At 52.5% G+C, this 21,088-nt stretch overlaps 7 protein-coding genes across 7 annotated transcripts; all 7 read right to left on the minus strand.

Annotated features, from left to right (window-relative positions):
* Positions 1 to 2,438: 2,438 nt before the first annotated feature.
* On the minus strand, positions 2,439 to 5,518 carry Z519_01247 (uncharacterized protein; the record flags this gene model as incomplete). The annotated part of the gene is made up of 2 exons (XM_016759004.1): positions 2,439 to 3,290; positions 3,344 to 5,518. 2 exons carry the CDS (start codon positions 5,516 to 5,518, stop codon positions 2,439 to 2,441), a joined length of 3,027 nt encoding a protein of 1,008 aa, XP_016624332.1.
* Positions 5,519 to 6,844: 1,326 nt separating this feature from the next.
* Z519_01248 (calcium/proton exchanger) lies at positions 6,845 to 8,462 on the minus strand (the record flags this gene model as incomplete). The annotated part of the gene is made up of 3 exons (XM_016759005.1): positions 6,845 to 6,979; positions 7,040 to 7,249; positions 7,305 to 8,462. The coding sequence occupies 3 exons, from the start codon at positions 8,460 to 8,462 to the stop codon at positions 6,845 to 6,847; spliced, it is 1,503 nt and encodes a 500-aa protein (XP_016624333.1).
* Positions 8,463 to 9,569: 1,107 nt separating this feature from the next.
* On the minus strand, positions 9,570 to 12,444 carry Z519_01249 (uncharacterized protein; the record flags this gene model as incomplete). The annotated part of the gene is made up of 2 exons (XM_016759006.1): positions 9,570 to 9,944; positions 10,006 to 12,444. 2 exons carry the CDS (start codon positions 12,442 to 12,444, stop codon positions 9,570 to 9,572), a joined length of 2,814 nt encoding a protein of 937 aa, XP_016624334.1.
* A 1,122-nt stretch (positions 12,445 to 13,566) lies between these two features.
* Positions 13,567 to 15,292, minus strand: Z519_01250 (uncharacterized protein; the record flags this gene model as incomplete). Its single annotated transcript, XM_016759007.1, has 2 exons — positions 13,567 to 14,928; positions 14,984 to 15,292. 2 exons carry the CDS (start codon positions 15,290 to 15,292, stop codon positions 13,567 to 13,569), a joined length of 1,671 nt encoding a protein of 556 aa, XP_016624335.1.
* A 995-nt stretch (positions 15,293 to 16,287) lies between these two features.
* Positions 16,288 to 16,902, minus strand: Z519_01251 (uncharacterized protein; the record flags this gene model as incomplete). The annotated part of the gene is made up of 3 exons (XM_016759008.1): positions 16,288 to 16,461; positions 16,514 to 16,594; positions 16,654 to 16,902. 3 exons carry the CDS (start codon positions 16,900 to 16,902, stop codon positions 16,288 to 16,290), a joined length of 504 nt encoding a protein of 167 aa, XP_016624336.1.
* Positions 16,903 to 17,510: 608 nt separating this feature from the next.
* Positions 17,511 to 19,319, minus strand: Z519_01252 (uncharacterized protein; the record flags this gene model as incomplete). Its single annotated transcript, XM_016759009.1, has 1 exon — positions 17,511 to 19,319. The coding sequence occupies one exon, from the start codon at positions 19,317 to 19,319 to the stop codon at positions 17,511 to 17,513; it is 1,809 nt and encodes a 602-aa protein (XP_016624337.1).
* A 285-nt stretch (positions 19,320 to 19,604) lies between these two features.
* Positions 19,605 to 20,990, minus strand: Z519_01253 (uncharacterized protein; the record flags this gene model as incomplete). The annotated part of the gene is made up of 1 exon (XM_016759010.1): positions 19,605 to 20,990. One exon carries the CDS (start codon positions 20,988 to 20,990, stop codon positions 19,605 to 19,607), a length of 1,386 nt encoding a protein of 461 aa, XP_016624338.1.
* Between the last annotated feature and the right edge of the window lie 98 nt (positions 20,991 to 21,088).

Here is a 21,088-nt window from a genome sequence, read left to right on the forward strand (position 1 = left end):
GGGGGGGGTTGTTGGAGCCGACATGATACCATCATAGCTGAATGCAGGCCGCATTCACACCGGTCGCGTTGCCTGCCTCGTGACGAATCCGGCTGTAGCCGTCAACCTGCTCAATTTTATCAGGCCTGCTCTTCAGCCTAATTCTTTCAAGATGCCTTACACAGGGAGTGCTCAGTGGGGCTCAGTTTAATACCTCAGTTAAACCTCAGGTTAAAGCGGCCTTCGCTCACCCTTTACAATCAAACCGCAAACGCCAATTCGAATTTTCGCTCTCGAATAATCTAGGTAATATACGGCCCACATAAAAATATGGGGTCATAATATTGTTATGTGAACGTCTACATCGTGAAGACCCCCTACACATACTCCATACGGAGAGCACACTAACATGGACTAATTATTCCCCTGTACAAGTCACTGTATCACCACGTAGTTTGCCGAACATGTCGTCCTTATCTACGGAGCTTGGGATACAGCCAGGTGAGAATCCACCCATGCCTAGGGGCGGCAAGGGTCCAAGGGCAAGTGCAAGGGCGTCAAGTTAAAAACAAAAAGACGGAACGCGATGAAAGGAGTTTTGAGGCAATTGATTGAGCCCCTCGGGGGAGGCTCTCTCCCGGTTTTCACACCATCATTATAGAATCTACCATTTCTCTCACAACCACACCTTCTCCCAGTTCCCTCGTCCTCGTCGTCGTGGGTATAAAATCGAAATTAAGATCGACCGCCGTTGTCAACTATACCCCAGGTCCCAGAGAGCAGATAAGAACCTAAACACCTTGAGCTTAGCCCCCCACGATTCAAATAAACGTGTATGTCATCGTAATGTATCGGGAGTCGACCGGGCGTAACTTGGCCAATACTCCGTACAAATCTCCGACATTCCATGTATCTCATTAGACGACAACCACGGCCGGCTGTGCCGCAGGTCTTTCGTATTTGGTGATGATCCACCAAGCGTCTATACAGATACAGCTCGATATCGGATTAGTGTCCGTCAAAGTATATCCGAATCTCGCTGCAGAAGAACACAAAAGGGGGCGAAAAGAAAAGAAAGCACTGGGAAACTTACGTAGCACACCCGGCAACCACCCCAGAATACTTAGCAGGATATTGATGATAAAATTGGAGTCGCACCCGGTTTTGAAAAACACGGCTAGCGGCGGCAGGAAGAGCGCGAGGAAGTACAGGCACACATCACTCTATTGCAGTAATGTAAGCAAGGCACGAGGTTAATTACACAATGGAGTTCAGAATCGTGGTATCAATCAGTGGGGTGGGAGGAAGGGGTTCCATTTTGACCGCACTCGCCAAAAAGAAATACGAGGGAAACACTCTCGGTGAAGAAAGACAGGGGGTTTGAAACTTACAGTGGACGACGGTGGACGGGCCATTCTGTTTTTCTTCTCTTCCCTTCTCTCTCGTCGTTGCTGTTGTCGTTGCTGTTGTTGTCGTTAACGTCGGCGCTTTATTCGTATTCTGATGTATACTCTACCTAGATTTTCAGCGGGGTTTTAAGAGGGCTTTAAAAATTCGGTTGCAATCACGCAGCATCAGGATGAAGCTAGTCTATATATCAAAACGCCACGATTCCTACGAAAATGTCACTTGATTCCTCAGGCGATCGATGTTGGGCTTGGCTGGGCGGAGTCAGCATTACGTACCTCGTACCAAGTAGACGCACGGCCCATTCAATAAGCGAGTTCCGGTCCTTGGCGCAGAAACAAGAATTTTGGCGCTTAAAGGTTAATTATTGAGCTTGTTTCGGACCCTTCAATTTTCACCTTGACAGTGGACACTGCTCACAGCCACTTCAGCCGCCACGCTGAGGTCAAAATACGTCAATCATCTGTCCGGGGGTCTACGTATGCTGGTGGCGCCGTCATGATCAACCTGCTCTAAATCCCTAAGGCTCGTGGCTCGTAGGAAGCGTGTCAGACCAGACTGGCCTTCTGCTATCTGTGCAAAATATACCTCTTCCAATGCTCTCTCTGCCGGTGATCGTCATCCACTCAAAACAAGTCGCTGATGGAAAAAGAAGTCTGAATCTTTTGGCAAATCCCGACGCCGCCTCCTTTTGTGCGTGTAAACAGAAGACATATCCTCTTCAGGACACGGCCCTGATGTGGAACTGTTCCTCAGTGTTGCCTCACGACCTAGTAGAAATTGAATGGGCTCTTCCATTGGAGGAGCAGTTTTCGATGCTCCAACCTTTGTCAAGTATCCTTTTCTCTGCTGTGGCCTGTTGTTCTTCACCGATGCGCCTGTCCCAATTGCTTTCTGGATCCTTCTTTAATGAACAATGTGCCCCTTCGGATGATATGACTGAAAACACAAATGAAATGCCGATGCTCTCAAAAGACCGATTGCGCCCATCGTTCAAGTCGTACGAGACGTTTAATTCTCCGAAGATGAACATTGCGAAATGACACTCAAGGTTAACGACCAGATTTCCCAATCTGTTGATCAAGCGATCTCATCACGCTATCCCGAAGGGGGGACTGGGGCTGGATCAGATCGCTCGCTATCCGCGGTGGCTTTTCGTTGAACTCTCTCTCCATGTCAGCATCTCGATCCCGCAGAGAGTGGGCCTCGTCGTCGGTGTGCGAGTCTGGTTCAAAATCAAGAGGTTGGGTCGGTGGACTTGACATGCTGGTGTCATCTTCTCCCACTTCTGTCGCGGTTGCCACGGTTGAAGGCGAAACTTTGCGTACACCTCGTATTGACGAGCCGATGTGCACAGGAGATGGCGGTAAATTGGCCGCATGATCTTCTCGTTCTTCTTCAGCCTCGTTCGGTGGACTTAGCGCCCGCTTCTTTTCCCTTGATCCCCCGCTTTCTCCGGCCTCCGTGACGACAGGTAGCGTCATGGCGGCCCTTGCATCCTCGGCCGTTTTCAACGTCCGGTCAGGCTTCTCCTCTTCGTTTTCACTCCAGCCTTTCTCAGACGGCGTCGCTTTGTCGGTTTGCTTCTGGGCTTTTCTCATGGTCCTTTCCACTGCTGGACCGATCGGCGGAGAATGCACGGTAGATGAGTCGGGACCGGGAGAAGAGATCGCGCCCGATGGCTGTCCGAGATTCTCCCCAGGTCCAGCATGTATTGGTACTTGTTCCCAAGCTCGATGACTCTCGCCGGTTTCTCGTCTCTTGGCTTCTTCCTGGGTCATGGTTACCCCGGTGATGAAGTTGATGAATCGTTCCCCGTATGCTTGTGGAGGGATAGCTGATATCTGCCCTCGCGGGGCTGAAAGACCCTTCCAGTAATGCTCAATTCTTTTGATCATACCATACTGTGGAAATGTTAGTGGCCGCGAAGCAGCGAGGAGATGGACGTTCAACTTACGTGAGTCAGACAGTCAATGATGCCAAGGTAGTAAACCATTTCAGCACCTCGCCCATCTTCATGCGTAGCCCGAATACCGCCGTCATAGCTGTAGAAGATCCGATCACGTCTTTCATCCCCCGAGGCCATCTCAGACGGCATCTTGGCACTCACCAAGCCCATAGGGACGGGTTTCTCTTTCTTCAGCGTCAGTCTCAGTTCTCGCGCTTTTCTCGCATTTTCAAGGCGGGAAGGTGTTCGAGTCAACACCGACGGCCCATACTCGTCCTCGTTGCTCTCTCCACCAGGCTGGAAAACTTGCAGCGTGTTCTCTCTCAAATTCTCTTCGTTACCCTTCTCCAGGTCGTGCATACCAACCAGCAAGGAGTAGTCCATAATGTGGAGCCTTTGCAAGAGAGCGACGTCTCTTTTCATCTGGTCCAGGAATATCTCCCGTATTCGCGCATCGAATTCGAGGTGCAGCCCTCTCCTCAACCAATTCATGTCTTTCAACGTCGCTCTAGGGTTGTTGACCAAGTCTTCCTCACTAAAGTCTCTCCCAACGGTCGATCCCTTCAGGTCAAACATCTGGTGGATATCTCTGTGCGGCGGAAATAGATTATTCATGACCACAAAATGGATCTTGCGCCCGTAGGGTATCTTGACCCGATGCAAACCGTAAAACTGACTTATTAGCGTGTTAGGGTTGTCCAGCACATGCCGATAATAATCCCTCAAAATCTTCCTGAGCAGCTTATGCTCGGCATGATGAATCGTCTTGATGATGTATTTATAGTCCCTCGAGAAGTAGAAGAACGAGCCCGACTTGCCGGGACTGCCCAACTCGGAGAGGATATACTTGCTAGTGAGACTGACAAGGTAATCGGCTGGATCCAGACCAAAGATGGCCCTGAGGTGTCGAAAGACCCAGGGACTGTAGTCTTTGAATTTGAAGTCATATTTCGCGCTGGGCGTCAATTCGTTCCCGGTGATATCGAAACTGAATTTGTGCTTTGCATCAAAATCGGCATCCGTCAATTCCCGGTCCATCTTTGCATTTGTTCTCGACACAGTAAATCGAATTCCAGTCAACATGTTGTAAGCGGTAACCCAGTTGACGTGGCCCTCCTCGACCTTCTTGCCGACAATAACGCGGTCGTCGTCCTCATCCTCTTTTCTCTTTCGCCGGCTTGCTCTTTTCTGCTTGATCAGCTCCGTCCAACGTGCTGCATCTTCATCCGGGGGTACCTCGTCTAGATGGGCATCCGACTGCATCGACCTAGTTGTCCTACGAACCAGGCCGAGTGATGCCCTTCTATGCCTCACTATAGATCCGTCATGCTGTTCTCGTGTGGGGGAGAAGCGGCCAGTAGCAGTAGAGAGCGCCTCTTCGGAAGGGCCGCCTGCGAACGAAAAGTCGCGTGAACTCCGGCCGACTGCGCCAATACCCGCTGCTTTCGGAACTTGTAGAGTATGACGATGCGTGAGTTTCGGGGGTTCAGGGATCAGGGATAATTCAGGATGTCGATCATGTATCGAAGCACCCGGGGACATGGCAGGTGGAGAGGAGAAGCGTGAAAGTGCAGGAGCGGGAGCGAGAGCGCGAGAGAGGCCGGCAGACGTCGTCTCCCCATCTACTCGTGCAGAATCTGGGACTGTTGAAGCAGTGACCATATGATAAGGATCGTATTCGGGCTTTGCGGGAGGGATATTCGTTTTCAATTTACTCAATTCTGGCGTCACCTGCGGCCCGGGAGATTGTACGGGGACACCATTAGTTCGCTCGTCATATTGCTCTGCCGCACTCTCAACACTGGATAACTTGGTCAATGGTCCTTCTGATGACACGGGGCTCCTCGAGAGTTGTTCGGTGTACTTTGCAGCGGCGCCTGTGCTTGCTGCCGAGTTTGTGCTGCCGGGCTTGGTTTGGGTTCGATCTCGAGGAGGTGCCTTGACGTTGCCATTAGGCATTCCATTTGTCAAGGAGCTGTGACTCGTGTTGTTGCGCAGGTTCTTGATCTGATCCAGTCTGTGGTCAGACAATCCTGTCTCGACATCTGTTCCGTTTGTGTAGGTAAAGACGCCGCTGATGGTCTTGTCATGAGACTTTCTCGGGAGGCCCTCCAACGAAGAGGAATTCGAGTGGACGCTGTTGGAGACAACGGACAGAGGAGGTTCAGATGCCACAGATGGCATCTCAGTCTCAGGCAGTTGAACAGAGACCTACGAGGGAAGGATGACTGTGTGCATTGGCCGCAGGTCACCGGTGCGTAGAGGGAGTAGGATGATCGGAGGTCATATCTCGGGAGAGGTTCGCTGCTGGTCTGGATGTGATTGGACGTCTGCAAGTAATATTGAGATCAGGATCAGAACAGGAAGGGAACTAGCAATGCAGTACCGAAGTCAGCGTATGGAGTATAGACTGCTGACTGGTATGGACACTGTGGTTGCTATGATATTGGCTGTCTGCATGCGAGAGTGTCATCTCACAAGGTGGATAGGAAAAGTCATTGTGGTAGTACGGAGAGCCTACTAACTGGGTAACCGGGGTGCGGTGTGGGTGGTGGCTGGTGGCTGGTGGTGGTGTTTGCCAGAGTCCGACGGCCCATGTCGATTTGTTCCAGTGCCCACCGCAATACGCCAAGCCATGATGTACCGCCCAGAGCCCAATGCCCAATCTCCCCTACGGCCCTGCCCACCCAGGCCGCCCGGCGCCCACCAACGCCCGTCCTGAAGCCTGGCTGGTGCTGGCTTTTTAACTGGTGATCCTCCATTTCTGCCTGATATGCCTCGCCCGGAATTACGAGTCCCGGTTCCCATTAAGGGCACTCGCAACCCATAGTTTGCCAGCTACTTACAGCTATCATCCAGCCCAGTCCCCAGCATCTGGGTTCCTGAGCACCTGCAACCCAGTTCTATTTTAAAGAAACAATTTACTCTTTCTCCGCCTTCTGCTGTGGAATCAATCCTCATTCGTAACCACCACCCAATCTTCAATTCTACTCAGCCTTGTTCCACTTGAACCGACGATCTTTACATAGCAGACGAGCGAAAGTCATAGCTGATGGTCGTCTCACTAAACGCTCGCCGAAGCCCGCCATCAGTCGAACTTGTTAGCTTTACCTTGGTGAGTGAAGTTCATCAGCAGATCCGAAAATGACGTAGCCTCGCCCACAAGCCTCGCATGGCCCACTAGGCACAGTGTGCCCCCTTTGAAAGCTTGGAGTTCTTCTATGTCGAAACCATGTCTCGGAACAGAATGGACTTTGGACATTCGGTCACATTAGGTATTTCATAAGCTTCTCAAAGCCTTGGAATTGATATACCTTGTTGTTATCGTAAAATGTGGCAAAGCTCTAGCAAACAGGCTTCCTTGCCCTAAGCACAAGACACTGGACACCTGGACGCCTTGCTTTGGTATCCGCACTATTCTGACATGCAAGTCCGTTGCATTCCCCATTGAGCGGACCCAATATGTTTCTCGCTGTATTATGAATTTTGGGATGGCCACGCGTGCTACGCTCAAGGCATCAGCATCTTTGCGACATGGACTAGCGCGTCAGTGCCGTCTCCACCGCTACTTTGCGTCCCATTGGACGTGGTCAATTCGGCATTGGGATAATACCACGCTGTGACCGCGATAATGACATAGACAATCTGCATGAGATCATCGTCAGTTATGGTATTCTTATTCCAAATGAGTTTGGGGACACATACCACAAGTAGGCCGCCCTCTAGGTAGTTGGAAGACCCATCCCTGAGGAAATTGCCAACTACCAAAATAGACATGACCAGAAGCACGACCATAAAGATCTCGAAGTTCAGATCCATTGGTTTACCAAGACCCCAACCCACGATGACAACAAGAGGGGCATTGAACAGGGCTGTCTGAATAGAAGGCCCAAGACAATGATAGAGAGCAAAATTCTGAAGAGGCTGCGGTTAGCCACCTTTGTTCTTCCCCTCGGGGGAAAAGCCTTACGATTTGGTTGTCATATGCCTCGTCAACGGCAGTCAAATGTTCCGCAGCCTTCTCCACCAAAGGGACAAGGATCAGGCCCAAAAAGTTGTCCGGGACTCCATTCTCAACGACAAATTCGATCTCCTCCACTAGGAAGACTGCAATGAGGGAAATGAAAGTCAACGCCAAGACAATGGCTATGATGCACTCGGTCATGGTCAACTTTGGCTTTTTGAGATCTCTGTGCCTGTCTCTGTCAGCTTCTTCATCAGCCTCCAGGACTTCTTGAAAGATGTTGTCGTGAGAAAGTGAATTGTAAAGCAGGTAAAGCGCAAAAGCAATGATAAGGATGACGGAGACGCCGTGGCTGATGTTGAGAGTATCGCTGCGCAATTGTGACGTCGTATAACCTTCTTCACCGGTAGGAACGGTACTGCGACTCAAGGAAGAGTAGAAGGCGCTGGGGATCAAAAGGGCAAATCCAGCAACCAAGAGCAACCCCGATCCAGCTTCACTAATGACTGCGTGGAATGTTTGTTCCTTATGCACCAAGCCGCCTACAAGGAAGCAGGATCCCAGACACAGCAGGAGGTTGGTAAGGATGGACCCGAGAATGGCGGCTTGGATCACTCCAATCTTATTGCCACTTCCGATCTCGCCAGTTCCGTTGTCTTTGGCAATCAGGACCATGAACAAGACGATTTCCACGACGGATCCCAGAGTCGTCTCGATGAGAATGCCCATTACTTTGGGTAGTTTCCTAGCCAGCTCTTGTCCAGCGAACCCAAGCAAATTGGCCGCGGGCACCATGGCGATGTAGTTGATAGCAAAAGTCCATAAATGGTGGTCGCCATGGACGAAATGGAGGGCAATGGCTGCGGGAACAAAAGGCCATAGGACGTTGACCCAACTCGAGACAGTGCAGGACGAGGTCCATATGATTTTGAGAAATTGAACCGGGTGGATTCCACTGCGGCCACTCTCTCCATCAGGATGGATGCCTCTTGTTACCAGGTGACCGTTGTGATTGTATTGAGGAAGAAGTCCTTCGCCAGCAGGGGTGGCCGACGAGGCATTGGTGGAATCGGTGGAGCCACTTGGCTTTTCTGCGACGGGTTGGGAATTGGGAGCTGTATCCGTGGCCGCACTAGGCTTGTTCTTGCGGTTGAATAGGCCCATGGCCCAGGGAAAGAGGGTGTAATTTGTGAGGATTCGAAGAGGTGAGGTCAGGTCAGGTTCGAATTTCGAAAACGAGGTTCCTGCGGGTGTTGCAATGGGTGAGGACGGCTTGGAGGGAGGTCGAGGAGAGACTGCACTGCAGGGTTCACAGGGACATGTTGGATGAACGAGAGGAGATGGGAGTTCTGCGTGACAAAACAGCAAAGAGAGAGGCAGAGTCGGCGTGAACAGGAATCCGAGACAGAAAAATGAAGTGAGTAGGTAGAAGGAGTCGAGGGAGTGACGAAGGAAGGACTGAAGCTGCAATAAGAGTGTTTCAGGGAAAGGGAAGGGAGACAGAAAAGATACCCGCCAAATGAGAGGCAGTGACGAGACAACACTCAGATTACCGAGTAGTAATCAAATCCGAGAAGCAAACAGCGAGGAAACCTGGACAAGAGTGCTTGGCCCTCGAAGCCCGTTGGCTTGGTCATGTCTTGTCGTGCATTGGCATTTTTGTGTCGCCCTCAGCTCGAGACGAAAAGTGAATGGAGGATTTGAGGGTGGAGGATCGAGGGATTGTGGAGAATTGGAAGGAGCTGGCCTCGCTGAGAACAAACTGGGAGCTGATGTGCAACAAACAATGATCCGTAAGAGGCTTGGCGTGTTTGGCTTCGCTGGGTCGTTATTTTAGGCTCGGTGCGACTCCGCTTGCGGTCACTAGACTGTGAACGGAACCATCCCACTGCTTACCGTCGACTGCCAGCTCGCCAGCACACCAGCCGTGCATGCTTGGCGCCTTGGCCAGTCCAGCTCGGGCTTCGCATTTTACGTATATGCTCCGTACAATACAGCTCACCAGAAGGACGGTCGAGGGGGACAGGCAACGTGAGCAGAGATAGAGCTCGGAGAGCATTCCTTTTGCATTTTGCTCTCAGCCTCGATGGGCTGGCCCCATCCATTCATACTCGTCCCTATGTCACTAAATTTCCTCCCTCATCTGCACGCATCGTCTGGCGTTTCTCATCTTTGTCCCTATGCTACCCGGCATGATCCATTCCCTTTTCCCCAGCAACAGCGATATCGTTACAAACCAAAGACGGGTATCATTCTCGAAATATCAAAACCTCACTTCTTGTCACTCATCACCGTCCACTTCCAACTCGCGATCTGCGGACTCTGCACACCCATGAACACCTCTCCCGCAGCACTGTTGTCGTTGCTCGTACCCGTGGCCGAAGTCGCACTCAGGCTGGGCATCTGCTGGGTCTGCGCGGGCCCTTCGGTTTTAGACAGGTCTGGTGTCGACCCGCTCATCATGCTCCCGATGGTCTGGGGATAGAAACTAGAACCGGTGCTCATCCCAAATGTCGCGTCCGTGCTGGTATTCTCAGGAGACGATGTCTGCGTGAACAGATTGTTGTTGGGCGAATTATTAGACCACAAACTCGCCGCTGGATCGAGGGTGAGATTAGAGGGCTGCATGTATTGATCCCATGCCTCCTGTAAGGTGAGATTAGTATTCATCACCAAGATCTTGACCCCCTGAGGTTGCGAAACTTACCCAGTCCAAATTCATGCCCTGGTCCAAATTGCCCATCGCCCCGCCCAACCATCCGCTTGGGAAGGGGCTTGTTGCGTTCGCTGCTCCAAAGATCCCCGTGTTGTATTGTTCACCACCGGTACCCAGATTAGGATATAACCCCCCCTTTTCCCACGGTGCACCGGGTGATGCCGCCTGTGATATACCTCCACCCTGTCCATTCGAGCCCACGCCTCCAGCTTGAAGCATGCCCAGGGTCATGGCCGCGTTCTGCTCGTCATTGTTCGATCCCGGAGGCTGTTGAGATCCTGCCGGCAGCTGTGAGTTTTGAGGGTTGTTCGGCGAAAAGGGCAGCTTGATATGATAAAGGAGCACGTTCAGAAGCTCGCTGGCCTTGTATGCCTCGATGCTGAGGTCACGGTTTGCCATCCACACATCGCGGCTCTCTTCCAACGCATGGATCAGATCTTCGCGATTGTAGTTGAGTCCGGGCACGTAAGCTCCATCTGACGACATGTTGCTGCCTTGGCTGAGGCTGCCGCCGCTAACCGAAGTACTCGGGGTGCTCACATCGTTGTTGCCACTGTCGGGCCGCTCTCGATGATTGTAGAGATCCATACAAACGATGGTTGCTGCCAACAGGTAGTCGTGTGCAGTCAGTGAGTTCACGTGGTTGCGCAGACTTCTCAGTCGTCCGCGTTCCCGACTCTGCTGATGTTGAATGGCCTGAAAACTCAGCAGCTGCATGGCCGAGTCCAAACATTGCTTGCGCGAATGCGTATATCGGTTCCCGTTTCTGGCAAGCCGCATATACCGGCGGTGGAGGACACATTGAGATTTGTGGTAAACCGTCGCGAGGCTAAAACGCGCCATGATTAGTGAGATGGGCGCCAGCGTCTGTTCTGCCATCGGTCGAAGCTTCAGGTGATCGGGAATGCTCTCATAGATATCTCTCAATCCACGATCGATCTTGAGGACCTCATCATACCCTTTTCGGGTCACTCCATTGATCTCCTCCAGCACACGTCCAAAACCAAACGACAGTCGCCCCTTCGCAATCATGTACGAGATTGGCGTTGCTTCACTGGCGGGACGAGCTGGGGGTAATGACGCAGAATCCTCGTCAAACTCGTCGTCGTAGATGTTGCGCGGTAGTTCCGTATCAGAATCGCCGATGCGAATCATCGACGGCAACGCCACTTGAAAAGAAAAGAGAAGATCGGCACTGCGTACAAAAGTCCAAACACGGCGCCGCATCTCACCTTGGAATGGGGTCAGGTTCGGGAAAAGCTTCGCATCACGATGATAGCCCATTCGCATGGCGAGACGAGCAATCATGCCGACCAGGACCCAGACACTGGCTTCTGCATCTCGGTTGGAGGTATATTCCGCATGCAGATGGAATATCAGCGTCTCGATAATATAATTGTGTGGTTTCGTGTAATCGGCCGTGATCAGACAGTGGGCCATTTGCGTGCGGAAGTTCGCGGCCAGATCTTGACATTTGCCGCGAAACTCGGGCGGTTCGTCGCCTTCGCGCCCGTAAGATAACATAGCTAAACGCATCATGGCGAACAACATGGCGACCCATACAATCGAGCTCTTGGACGGATCTGCCCAATGCTGGTTGTAATGGCGCTGAAATGTCGGGCCGTGCAGGATGTGGGTAGCTGGATCGAAGGTATTGAAATATCGCCCGATCAGGATATCAGACATGTACCGCGATGGTATTTGTGCGAGAATCTCTGCTCGACTGGGTGGGATAGTAGAGCCGAAGAGCAAAGCTGGACCTGACCCTACGTCGGCCCCCATGGTTTTCCTCGCCTGCTCGACCTTCTCCATCTGCGCCTCGTACTCTTTCTTGTGGGCGACGAAATAGTTCTTGACTTCCCCAATCTCATTGAGCAAAGCCGCCCAGTGCGCTTCGCCAACATAAAAGGTCTTTTGTTTTTCAGCGTCGACTTTCAGAATTCCAAAGCTCTTGGTGACGCCATCGGTCTCACTCTCAGGCTCTTGACCATCTGCATCATCCATCATCGCGCTCTCATCCAATTCATTGTCAAGATTCGGTCCCAACGATCCACTTTCCATCGTACTCGATCCCGCCGACAGTGCCTGGGCGGCGGCAGTTGGACCAACGGCTTGTGAGCCATTGGTCATGAGCGACAGGACCAATCCCTCAAGCCGGTCTATCCGATTCTGCATATCATCAGGTGTGGCGTTGGCGGCATTTTGAGTCTGGCTGCCCTTCTTCCTCGCCGCAGGAGCGGCATAAGTACAGGAGGCTGTATCGCCTCGTTTTGTGCAATTGTCGCAGGGAGACTGCCGATTGCATTTCAGCTTTCGGTGTCTGCACGGCGCGCACGATAAGGGGATTCGGTTTCGCTTGCGCACAACTCGGAACTGGTCGGGAGAGGCGCCGGAATGCGACGAGTTCGCCGATGGAGGCGTGGGCGTCATTGTGAGAAGCTTTTACGCTGTCTTGCAGTCCAGTCTCTCGGTAAATGTGTTGCGCTGTTGCAAAACCCCGCGGCGAAGCTGGCTGCGGAACGGCACCCTCAGCGCTCTAGGTTCCTCCCAAGCGTCTCTCCGGTCGCAATACCTGTTGCGGAAGGTTAGACGGCCAGAAAGACTGTTCAATTGACGTTTGCGATTGTGCAGGACTCTCTGCTCAGGTCGCAAAAAAGGGCGATTGAGGTTGTCGTAGATTGGCAGCCTGGGTAAAGTGGGCGCCCGGACTTAACACAATTATCTGCGCTGCGCAGCCAAAAGTTGTTGGGCAGCACGTGGAGGAGCGGAACAAGGTTTCCTCAGCTCTAGATTTCTCCAGCTGAGGAGGCTTCTCGCAGTATCGCGTCTGACTGACTGTCGGTGTGAGAAGGAAAAGCAAGAAAAGAATTACAAGGAGGAAGAAATCGCCACGGATGAACAGAAAAGTAAAAGAAGGCTAGCGGGCGGAGGGGATCTTGGTAGTAGTGGTACATAAGCGACTGGCCTGCTCGGCCAATGCAGCCGGTGACCTTGTCGACATCTCTAGGTAACAATAAGGTATGCGTAGTTTATCAGCACCGGATGCAGACAAGTGATACGCCCACTCGGCCGGCCGATGACTCACAGGATATGTGCGGAAACGCAACAAGCCGGACACAATGGCCATCGAGCATACGGCATGGCTGAGCATGCCGAGCATGGTCGATTTAGCGAGGAGACGAGGGGACGAGGGGACGCCTTAATTCCGGGCACCATCAGGCCTCACCAGCCATTTCTCACCTCGTATTACTCCTTGCTACTCGCCAGATCCTTCTCCCCGTTCCTGGACCCAGGACCCATTGAAGGGACGATGATGTCAATCTGCAGAAGGCGCGTACGGAGCAGATCATCCACGGCGAAGAGGTACAATGGCGTGCGGTATTCAACTACTTGTGTCTGTTCACTGCCTTCCCTAAACAATGTCGTGACGATGCCATGGGCATCTCTCATTCAGCAGTGTTTCACTGCCACTAACATGTGAGACCGGGACAATATCGTTCTACCTTCAGCTTGTGCATCCTGTGCCCGCCGTTACTCACCTTCAGAGAATGCTCAAAAGTCCCAGAAACTTTTCGCGGTCTTGCTTTTTCCATTCGTGGCCTTTTGCTCCTCCTCTGGTCCCACGCTCCAGTGGCTTTCCATGCCCTTTCTCAACCGACTTTGCGCGGGAGGGTTCTGGGGTTGATCGGGCGTCTCCTCGTACGGGTCCCAATGGGTTTCGAGCTGTGACGGCTTCTTACGGTGCTTGCTGACAGGTTTGTTCTCGTTGTTTGCCTTTTCGTTGGCTGGCGATGCATCCGCCATCGTCCAGTGGCTGTCGAAGTCATGTTTGCGATTGGTGTTGTTGGTGATGGTGGACAGCGGCGGCTTTTCCTGCGGTTTGCCATTCTCATCCTCGTCGAACACATTATTTGAGTATAGCCCCATGCGATCACTTGCCGAGCTGGCCGGACGGCCTGAAGTACGGTTGGGAGCCGGCGTCGCAGTGTCTCTCAACTGAAAGTGTGTTTCCGCATCTTTTCGAGGTTTCGGGACGGCATGGCGCTCGATGGGAGTTCCATCATCTTGTAGTTCAAAGTGGATCTCATTGTCGCGTCGTGGCTTGCCGACAATTTGCTTTGCCGGCGTTTCGAGGTCATTGACGGTGCTGTCCAGGCTGAAGTGGACCACGTCTTGATCTCGCACCTTTTGCGTGATCTTTTCTGGCGTGAAGAAGTCCGCGAAATCCCACTGAGATTGCTGTCTGTTGGATTTCCCTCGCACTGGCACCGTCGTCTTGGGCTTAGGAGTAATGTCACGATATTGCAGTGGGTCATCGTCCAGCTCCTCTCCAAGATTGAAATGGTTGTACTTGGCAGGGTGGGACTTATAGCCGACGGGGGCAGGCTCGTTGGGATCATCAGCAAAGAGGCGTGGCGGCGCGAACTTCTGGTTGCTGCCTCCTTTGGGCGCAATGACCGGCTCGACAGGCGCCTTCTTTGGCGATCCTGGCTCATGATCTTCATGTCCCGCCGCGAACAACTCACTCATCTCGCGTGGTGGAGGTCTGGCTGACGCCCGCGGAGCCACGGCATTTGGACCCGAACTTCGCTCATTCTCGTCAGTGGGCTTGGGGGAGAAGAGGTCGAGGCTTGCGTGGGGATCCCTAATGTGCCTCTTGCTCGGTGATACACTGCGCGATGAGGCAAGGCTTTGATTTTCGGAGCGACCCCGGGGACTAGTGGGCGGTTCTGGCCCTGTGGAGGCCGCCGTAAAGCTGGAGTTGATGAGCCTGACCTGGTCTTTGCCGTCCACTACGGGCCAATTCTTGCCTCTTGAACCAATCACTTCGGTCTGTTTCAATAACGAGGCCTGATCCCAGGAGATACGAATGAGCGAAATTTTCTGTTCCGCATCGAAATGCACCATATGAGTCTAGACGAATTCGCAGTCAGCGCAACGCCCGGGGTGCGGAACGCGGCGCTCTTACCGTTGGAATTGTCGCAATCTTATCCACAACGAAGTTCTCGAGACCTGGTAAATATGATCCTCCGCCTGAGATGAACTCTAGCACAGTCTCGACTTCAAGGGCAATGGCATTGGGACCTTCCACAGCCGAAATTACTCTCGCGCTTTTGGTCTTGACCGACTTTTTGTTTTGAGACTCAAGATGCCGTACAATGTTGACAGGCTGTGTAAAGGTCGTCAAGGTGGTAATGTAATGCAGGGAGGCATTCTCGGACAGGCTGATGGGATTGGGCAACTCCAGGAAACGCAGGTAGACGTCTTTGAGTGTCATGTTGACGTCGACCCGAGGGCTTGAAGAAGGCACTGGGCCGAGCAGTCGCGGGCGTTGGTGAGAAAGGGAGGAGAAGGGGTCAGTCGCAGAGGGACACGCGCAGAAGGCCGGCTCAGTTGGAACTGGGTTGTTTGTGTGTGTGGGAGGAAAGTCAAGTGGGCAGAGCCGGGGCGTAAACAAGAGGGATCGAGAAGGCAGAGGAAGGTATGGGGTGAAGTAGCAAGCGATGCGACGTCTTTATTCGGAAAGGATAAACTGACGGCCCGGCGACTACAAGGTGGAATACTCAGCCAAAGACAAATTGAGGCGTGAGCAGCAGGATCAAGCGGGATTCTCTGGCTGTTTTGGTAGACTAGAGGGAGGACGCAAAGATGTCAATAGACTGACCCTGAAAGGTGCATTTGGTTATTTGCTTTAGCGGTGCAGGCACAGCGAGGGTGTTCAATGGGGAGACGCGTTGCCCCGCCATCGCGTCCAAAACACCTAACACAGTCCTGCCCAGGACTCCCTGCCAGCTCCATGCAGGCTCCATGCAGGCTCCATGCAGGCTCCATGCAGGTGCTCCGCCTTAGCGTCGTTTCAGAACTTTGCTTCTGGTTGGGGCCATGTTTGAGCCCTTTTGCCGTGCCCCCACAGCCGTGCCTTTCAACTTTCGTCAGATCCGCCTCCAAGTGCCTGACCGTTATTGCACAAGCACTTCCGATCCAACGTGGGAAGATCATGTCCAGAACGCTGGGCGGGTAGGCTCTTTTGATCATACGCCAGCTTGTGCTGTCGCCAAAATCGCTGTGCTTCACTATAATCAAGGACAGTCTAGACGGGGGCGATACAATCGATACAACCGTGGACCAGGGGATGTTGACTTCATCCAGTCGTACTGACGTGGCAGACGATCACCATTTGAGAAGAATACGGCCGTCCTACTGTGGTCAATGTTTTACGCGACGCTGTTCCCATCAGCAATCACAATGCGCACCTAGAAATGAACAATGAACCTACCCAAACCATTGAGCGGACATCTTTCCCACGGCAAACATCTTACCCACGTCGCTCCGCAGTCCGATCAGCTGGACTCTAACGGCCGAACCTTTCTCGATCACATCTCCTGCGTTGTTGGAGTATTGGGGCGGAGTGGCGTCGGGATTGTATCGCATGTCAGGCGGAAGATGCTGCCATCTTGTCAACACATGTGCACCCTGTGGAACCACCAACTACACTTACCAGCTTGGAGACAAACACACCAAGAGGCCCGGCTTCGCAAAAGACCCCCTGTTCCTTGATAGAGGCGACGGCGCAATCGATCTGTACATTGTCGCTGTCAACATCCACACTCTTCTCTACGCCATGGCAGATATGCCTACCGTCTCTCCCTTGAACGGTTTCCATAGAATGGCTCGGTAGAGAATAGTAAAGTGCGCATCTCCAGAACCCGGCCTAACTCTCCCAGGAGAGATGTTGTAGATGTCCATTATGCACACAATGTAATATTCTCCATTGCAACTGCCCTCCAGATCCGCATAGAGCTGATCTTTCAGCCTCTCGTTCACATTGGCTGCGAAAAAGGATGGATGGATGCTGATTTCGCGCTCGAGATATCGTAGGAAGAACATGTTGGTTGCCTTGCCCCCGGGCCCAGACTCCTCTTGGGAACCAGTTTGCGCGCAAGAGGTACGGGCTAGGAAGGCTGCTTTTGCTTCCGCTTGGCCTCCTCTCAAAGGCGAACCAGTCAGTGTTTGTCGCGCTTGTCACCGAGAGGTCTGATGCCCGAAGGAAGGTGAAGAATCACATGCAGGAATGGAGCACTGCTAAAAGACCGTACCCTTGTGGAGATGTGAAGAACAAAGGGGCTTTTTGTTGTGTCTCTCGGCTGCGAGGTGAAGATCACAAACTGTCGCGAGGCTGCTCGGGATTATTTTTTGAACGCCAGTGCCAGGCGCATGCGCGATGATGCGAGGTGGGCTTGGTTGGTGAACCACAAACAAAGGGAGCTCAGCACTCGCCGCTTACAAGCGTCTTCTAGGCTGCGCAGTTGGCCGTAGGAGGCGGGATATTCTGCCTCCTCACGTGACCACTCTGTCGAAGACCTTGTGACTTGCTCGCTTGCGAACTTAAGGACCTTTTTCTTTTGCCACTCCTGAGTATCAGTGTCTGTGGATACATCTCATGGAGCATAACAGTTCTATGTATCTAACAATCCGGCACCTAAAGGCAAGAAAGACTACCGAACAGCAACATCTGCGGACCCCTGTCTCTGGACATTGTCCGCCCTTTCTTGGCCCGCTGCCAGTGCCTCCAACCTTGCGGCCTGGACGCGGTGTTTCTTGATGATCGAGATCCATTCTGGCTCAGGTTTCGGCTTCGGCCTTGTCTCTGCCTTGGTGTCTGGCGACGCTAACACCGCTGGGTTTGGCTCCGCCTTGCCGTCTCCCTGGCCATCGACGACCGTGAGGCCGTTCGCGACGGACTCGCTTTCTTTGACGTCAACTTCTGCTTCTTCGACTGCGTCGTCTCCGTCCTCGGGTGTATCTTTGCCTTGGTCGTCTTCATACTCGTCTTTTTCGTCCTCATCCAGCTCTGCGATCATCAAACTGAAGTCTGCCCCTAGCCGGCCTAGCGAATTCGCAGCGTAGAGCACTTGCATAAGCAGGCTCTCCCTCGCTGTAGGATCGGTCACGTTTGGAAGGTATCGTTTTAGCGTCGAGATGAACATGTCGACCAAGTATAGTGGAAATGTCTGCAGAGCCGGAGGTAGCGTGAGGGACAGATCTAGTGATGATTCTGGCTGGGGAGATGAGGAATGGAAAGCATGCGGCGGCTGTGGCTGCTCATCTGGGGGGAAGATGTTTCGGTACATGCTTATCGTCGCAAATGACTGCTCACGAAAGATTTCGATGAACCGTTTCAGGTAACGTTCCGTCTGTTGGCCCGCTAGGGAAGGATTGTAGCCCGCACCAGAAGATGGCTTTCGGTTTGGTAGAGGCCGTGTCGTGCTCGAGGATGTTGAATGCTGGGCATTGGTTTTGGACCTTGCAGCTTTTTTCCGAGCCAATGTCTCTTGATCCGCGAGATCGCGTAGCGGAGAAAGGGCTTCGGTCATGCTCAGGAACGTGCATAGTCGTGAAACTAGGAAGAGGGCGCCAAAGTGGCCTTCTTGTTGATGTGAGGATGGAGGCGCACCCATTCCAAGCTGCGAGGTGAAGGTCGGCGTGAACAGACCGGGTTGATTGATCTGAGCACTGGCCGATAGTAAGCCCGTGGTTGTGCTCGTAGACAGCTCTGGCGCCACCCGTCGTAACCAACCGATCATGCGGATAGCGGCAGCGAGGCGAAGATTCTGCCCCCGAAGGCCGGCAATGAGATTCGTCGTCATGTCCTTCATTGCGGTTTCGGCGTTGGCGACCACGGACTTCACCAACTCTGAGTCGGGATAGAGAATCTGAAGGCGCTTAATGTGCGCGAAGAGATCAAGCGCCTGGGTGTAGTTCGCACCGCTGCCACTGGAAGATGCGGAGCTTGTTGACGTCGCTGAAGTAGTGTGAGCTGAGGCGATTGCAGCAGAGAGCAAAGAAGGAAGTTCCAGGATATCCTGAGCCTTGTCTGCTTGTCGGGCGAGAAGGGAAGACTCTCGCCGAGCAGTAAGGAGGGCATTTCCACTGCCCCCAGAAGTGGTTTCCTCTTTGGACTTGCTGTATGTTGAGGCGAAACTCACAGCGCTAGCATCCAATTCTGGGATTGCATTTTTGATCGAATCAACAGATGTTGATATCAGAGGGAGTGAAGAGCACAGAGTGCTGAGATGGTCTGATGACGTGATCGTCGTGCGGTGAGAGCGGGAACTCAATGCTTGAATTGAGAATAGATTGGACTGGGCTGCCTGACTAAGTGATTGATGCTCAGTTGTTGTCAAGTCGCTCAGCCGGAGGGAAACGAGGCGGGACAAATATTTGGATATCTCAGTGGATGGAGATGAGGGTTGAGATGATGGTGGTAAACGAGGTTGAAGAAGGTCATAGAGGGCATCTGTCATCCTGAAGCTGATGTCGACTGTGAAATGAGGGTTAAGGACTCTGCCTGTTGGTATGCTCTAGCCAGGCATAATAGTATTTCCATCTCGATCGTCGATTGTCGATGGGCGGTAGGGAAGGAAACCTAAGTAATACCTGTTTTCATTGGCTGCATCTAGCATGTGACATGAACGCCGCGAGGCTACGAGGCTGAATATGCCTTTCAATGTTCTATCGTCACCATCGTGTTATCCTCCGCTTTGTCCATGGTTGTCTGATATTCTTCTCTCACAACCTTACTAAACGATCTAATAGATACTTCTATGACTCCGCTCCCGCCTCTCTTCATCTAGAATCTGCTGCAGCTCGCCAGAAACTCGATCTTGCGTCCCAATTTCCAGATCCGCCTCTTCCACCTCTGCGTCACTCTGATCGCCCAGGGCATCCGCCAGCTTCCTATTTGGATCGTCTAATTCCCCTCTTAATGCTCGTGCCAGTGACGAAGAGAATACCTTCTTGACTCTCTCTGGAGATTCTGGCAACGATCCCGAGGGCAGCGAGGTTCCTTTAGGACTCTCGTTTTCAAACTCATCATCGGATCCAAATGGTGAGCCTTGACCCGATCTTGTCCCACCACCATCTCTGCCAAGGTACGACTTTATGCCACTCAAGTTCGAACTTTTCCTCCCTGTGTCCAAAGCCAGGTTACTAAGGGATGTTCGAAGGTTGCTCGACGACCGCACCCCCGCGCGACTTTGGTCTCTGCTCGGACTGCCTCGTCTCTCGGTAGGAATTGCTTTTGGATTGCGTCTTGTTTCACTTCCTTCGTGTATCATTTCGGGTTCGTCTCTGAACATATCTACCGTGCTTTTTCGCGTCGGCACAGGGATATAGCTGGCTCCAGTAGGATCATGGGCATTTTTGGAGATCGTCCAGCGTCTCACAGGTATGGGTTCAATATTTACGGGGGTTGATGTAGACGAGATACTGCTTTTCCTCGCCGCTTTCTCCCTTCGAAGATCTGACCACCGCCGCAAAGTGTTCTGAAGCACATACCTCCCGTTTGCACCCAGTTTCATCACCAAAAACTCGCAATGATTGATGTTTCGCAGATCCTCGAAGAACTCGACGCTATAATGATACCAGGCCATCAGAAAGACACGACTGCAGAGACCGTGTGTGACAAGAATAGCAACACTGGCCATCGTGTCTTCGGAAAATCGTCTCCAGAGCGAACCGTTGAAGGATGATACTCGGTCGTAGACGTCGGCCCCACTTTCTCCGTTGGGAATGCGGTAGAAAAAGTGGCCATACTGAGCACGTTCTCGCCAGAGTCTCTCAACTTCTTCGGTGTCCGGTTGAAAGTTGCCAAAGTCTTGCTCCCTCAGCCTGGGCTCCTCATACACCTTGATGTGGGCTCGCTGAAAGGGTGAAGGGACAGGTTCATTGGAGCACAAGCTTTTCAGAATGCCTTCTGTTGTTTCTCGGGTCCTCCTGTACGGGGAGATAAAGAAGTGTAGCGTATCATCAGTTCGAAGAAGAGAGCGCAGCTTTTCTCCCGCTTCCAGAGCCTGTCGATGCCCTTCCTCCGTTAGTCCGACTTTGTGGTCTGGAGTCGTCTGGTGAATAGCCTTGTCTCGGTTGCCCTCTGATTGAGCATGTCTTATGATGATGATCAATCTTGGCTTGCCCATTTTCGCTAGGCCTGCATTCGCAATGGAAATGATGGCCTCGCTGTAAGACAGCTGGGCGTGCGTGAGCCCCTGAATTCTGCCGCTGTGCTCTACAAGAT

This window comes from Cladophialophora bantiana, assembly GCF_000835475.1.
Source record: "Cladophialophora bantiana CBS 173.52 unplaced genomic scaffold supercont1.2, whole genome shotgun sequence".
NCBI lineage: Eukaryota > Fungi > Ascomycota > Eurotiomycetes > Chaetothyriales > Herpotrichiellaceae > Cladophialophora > Cladophialophora bantiana.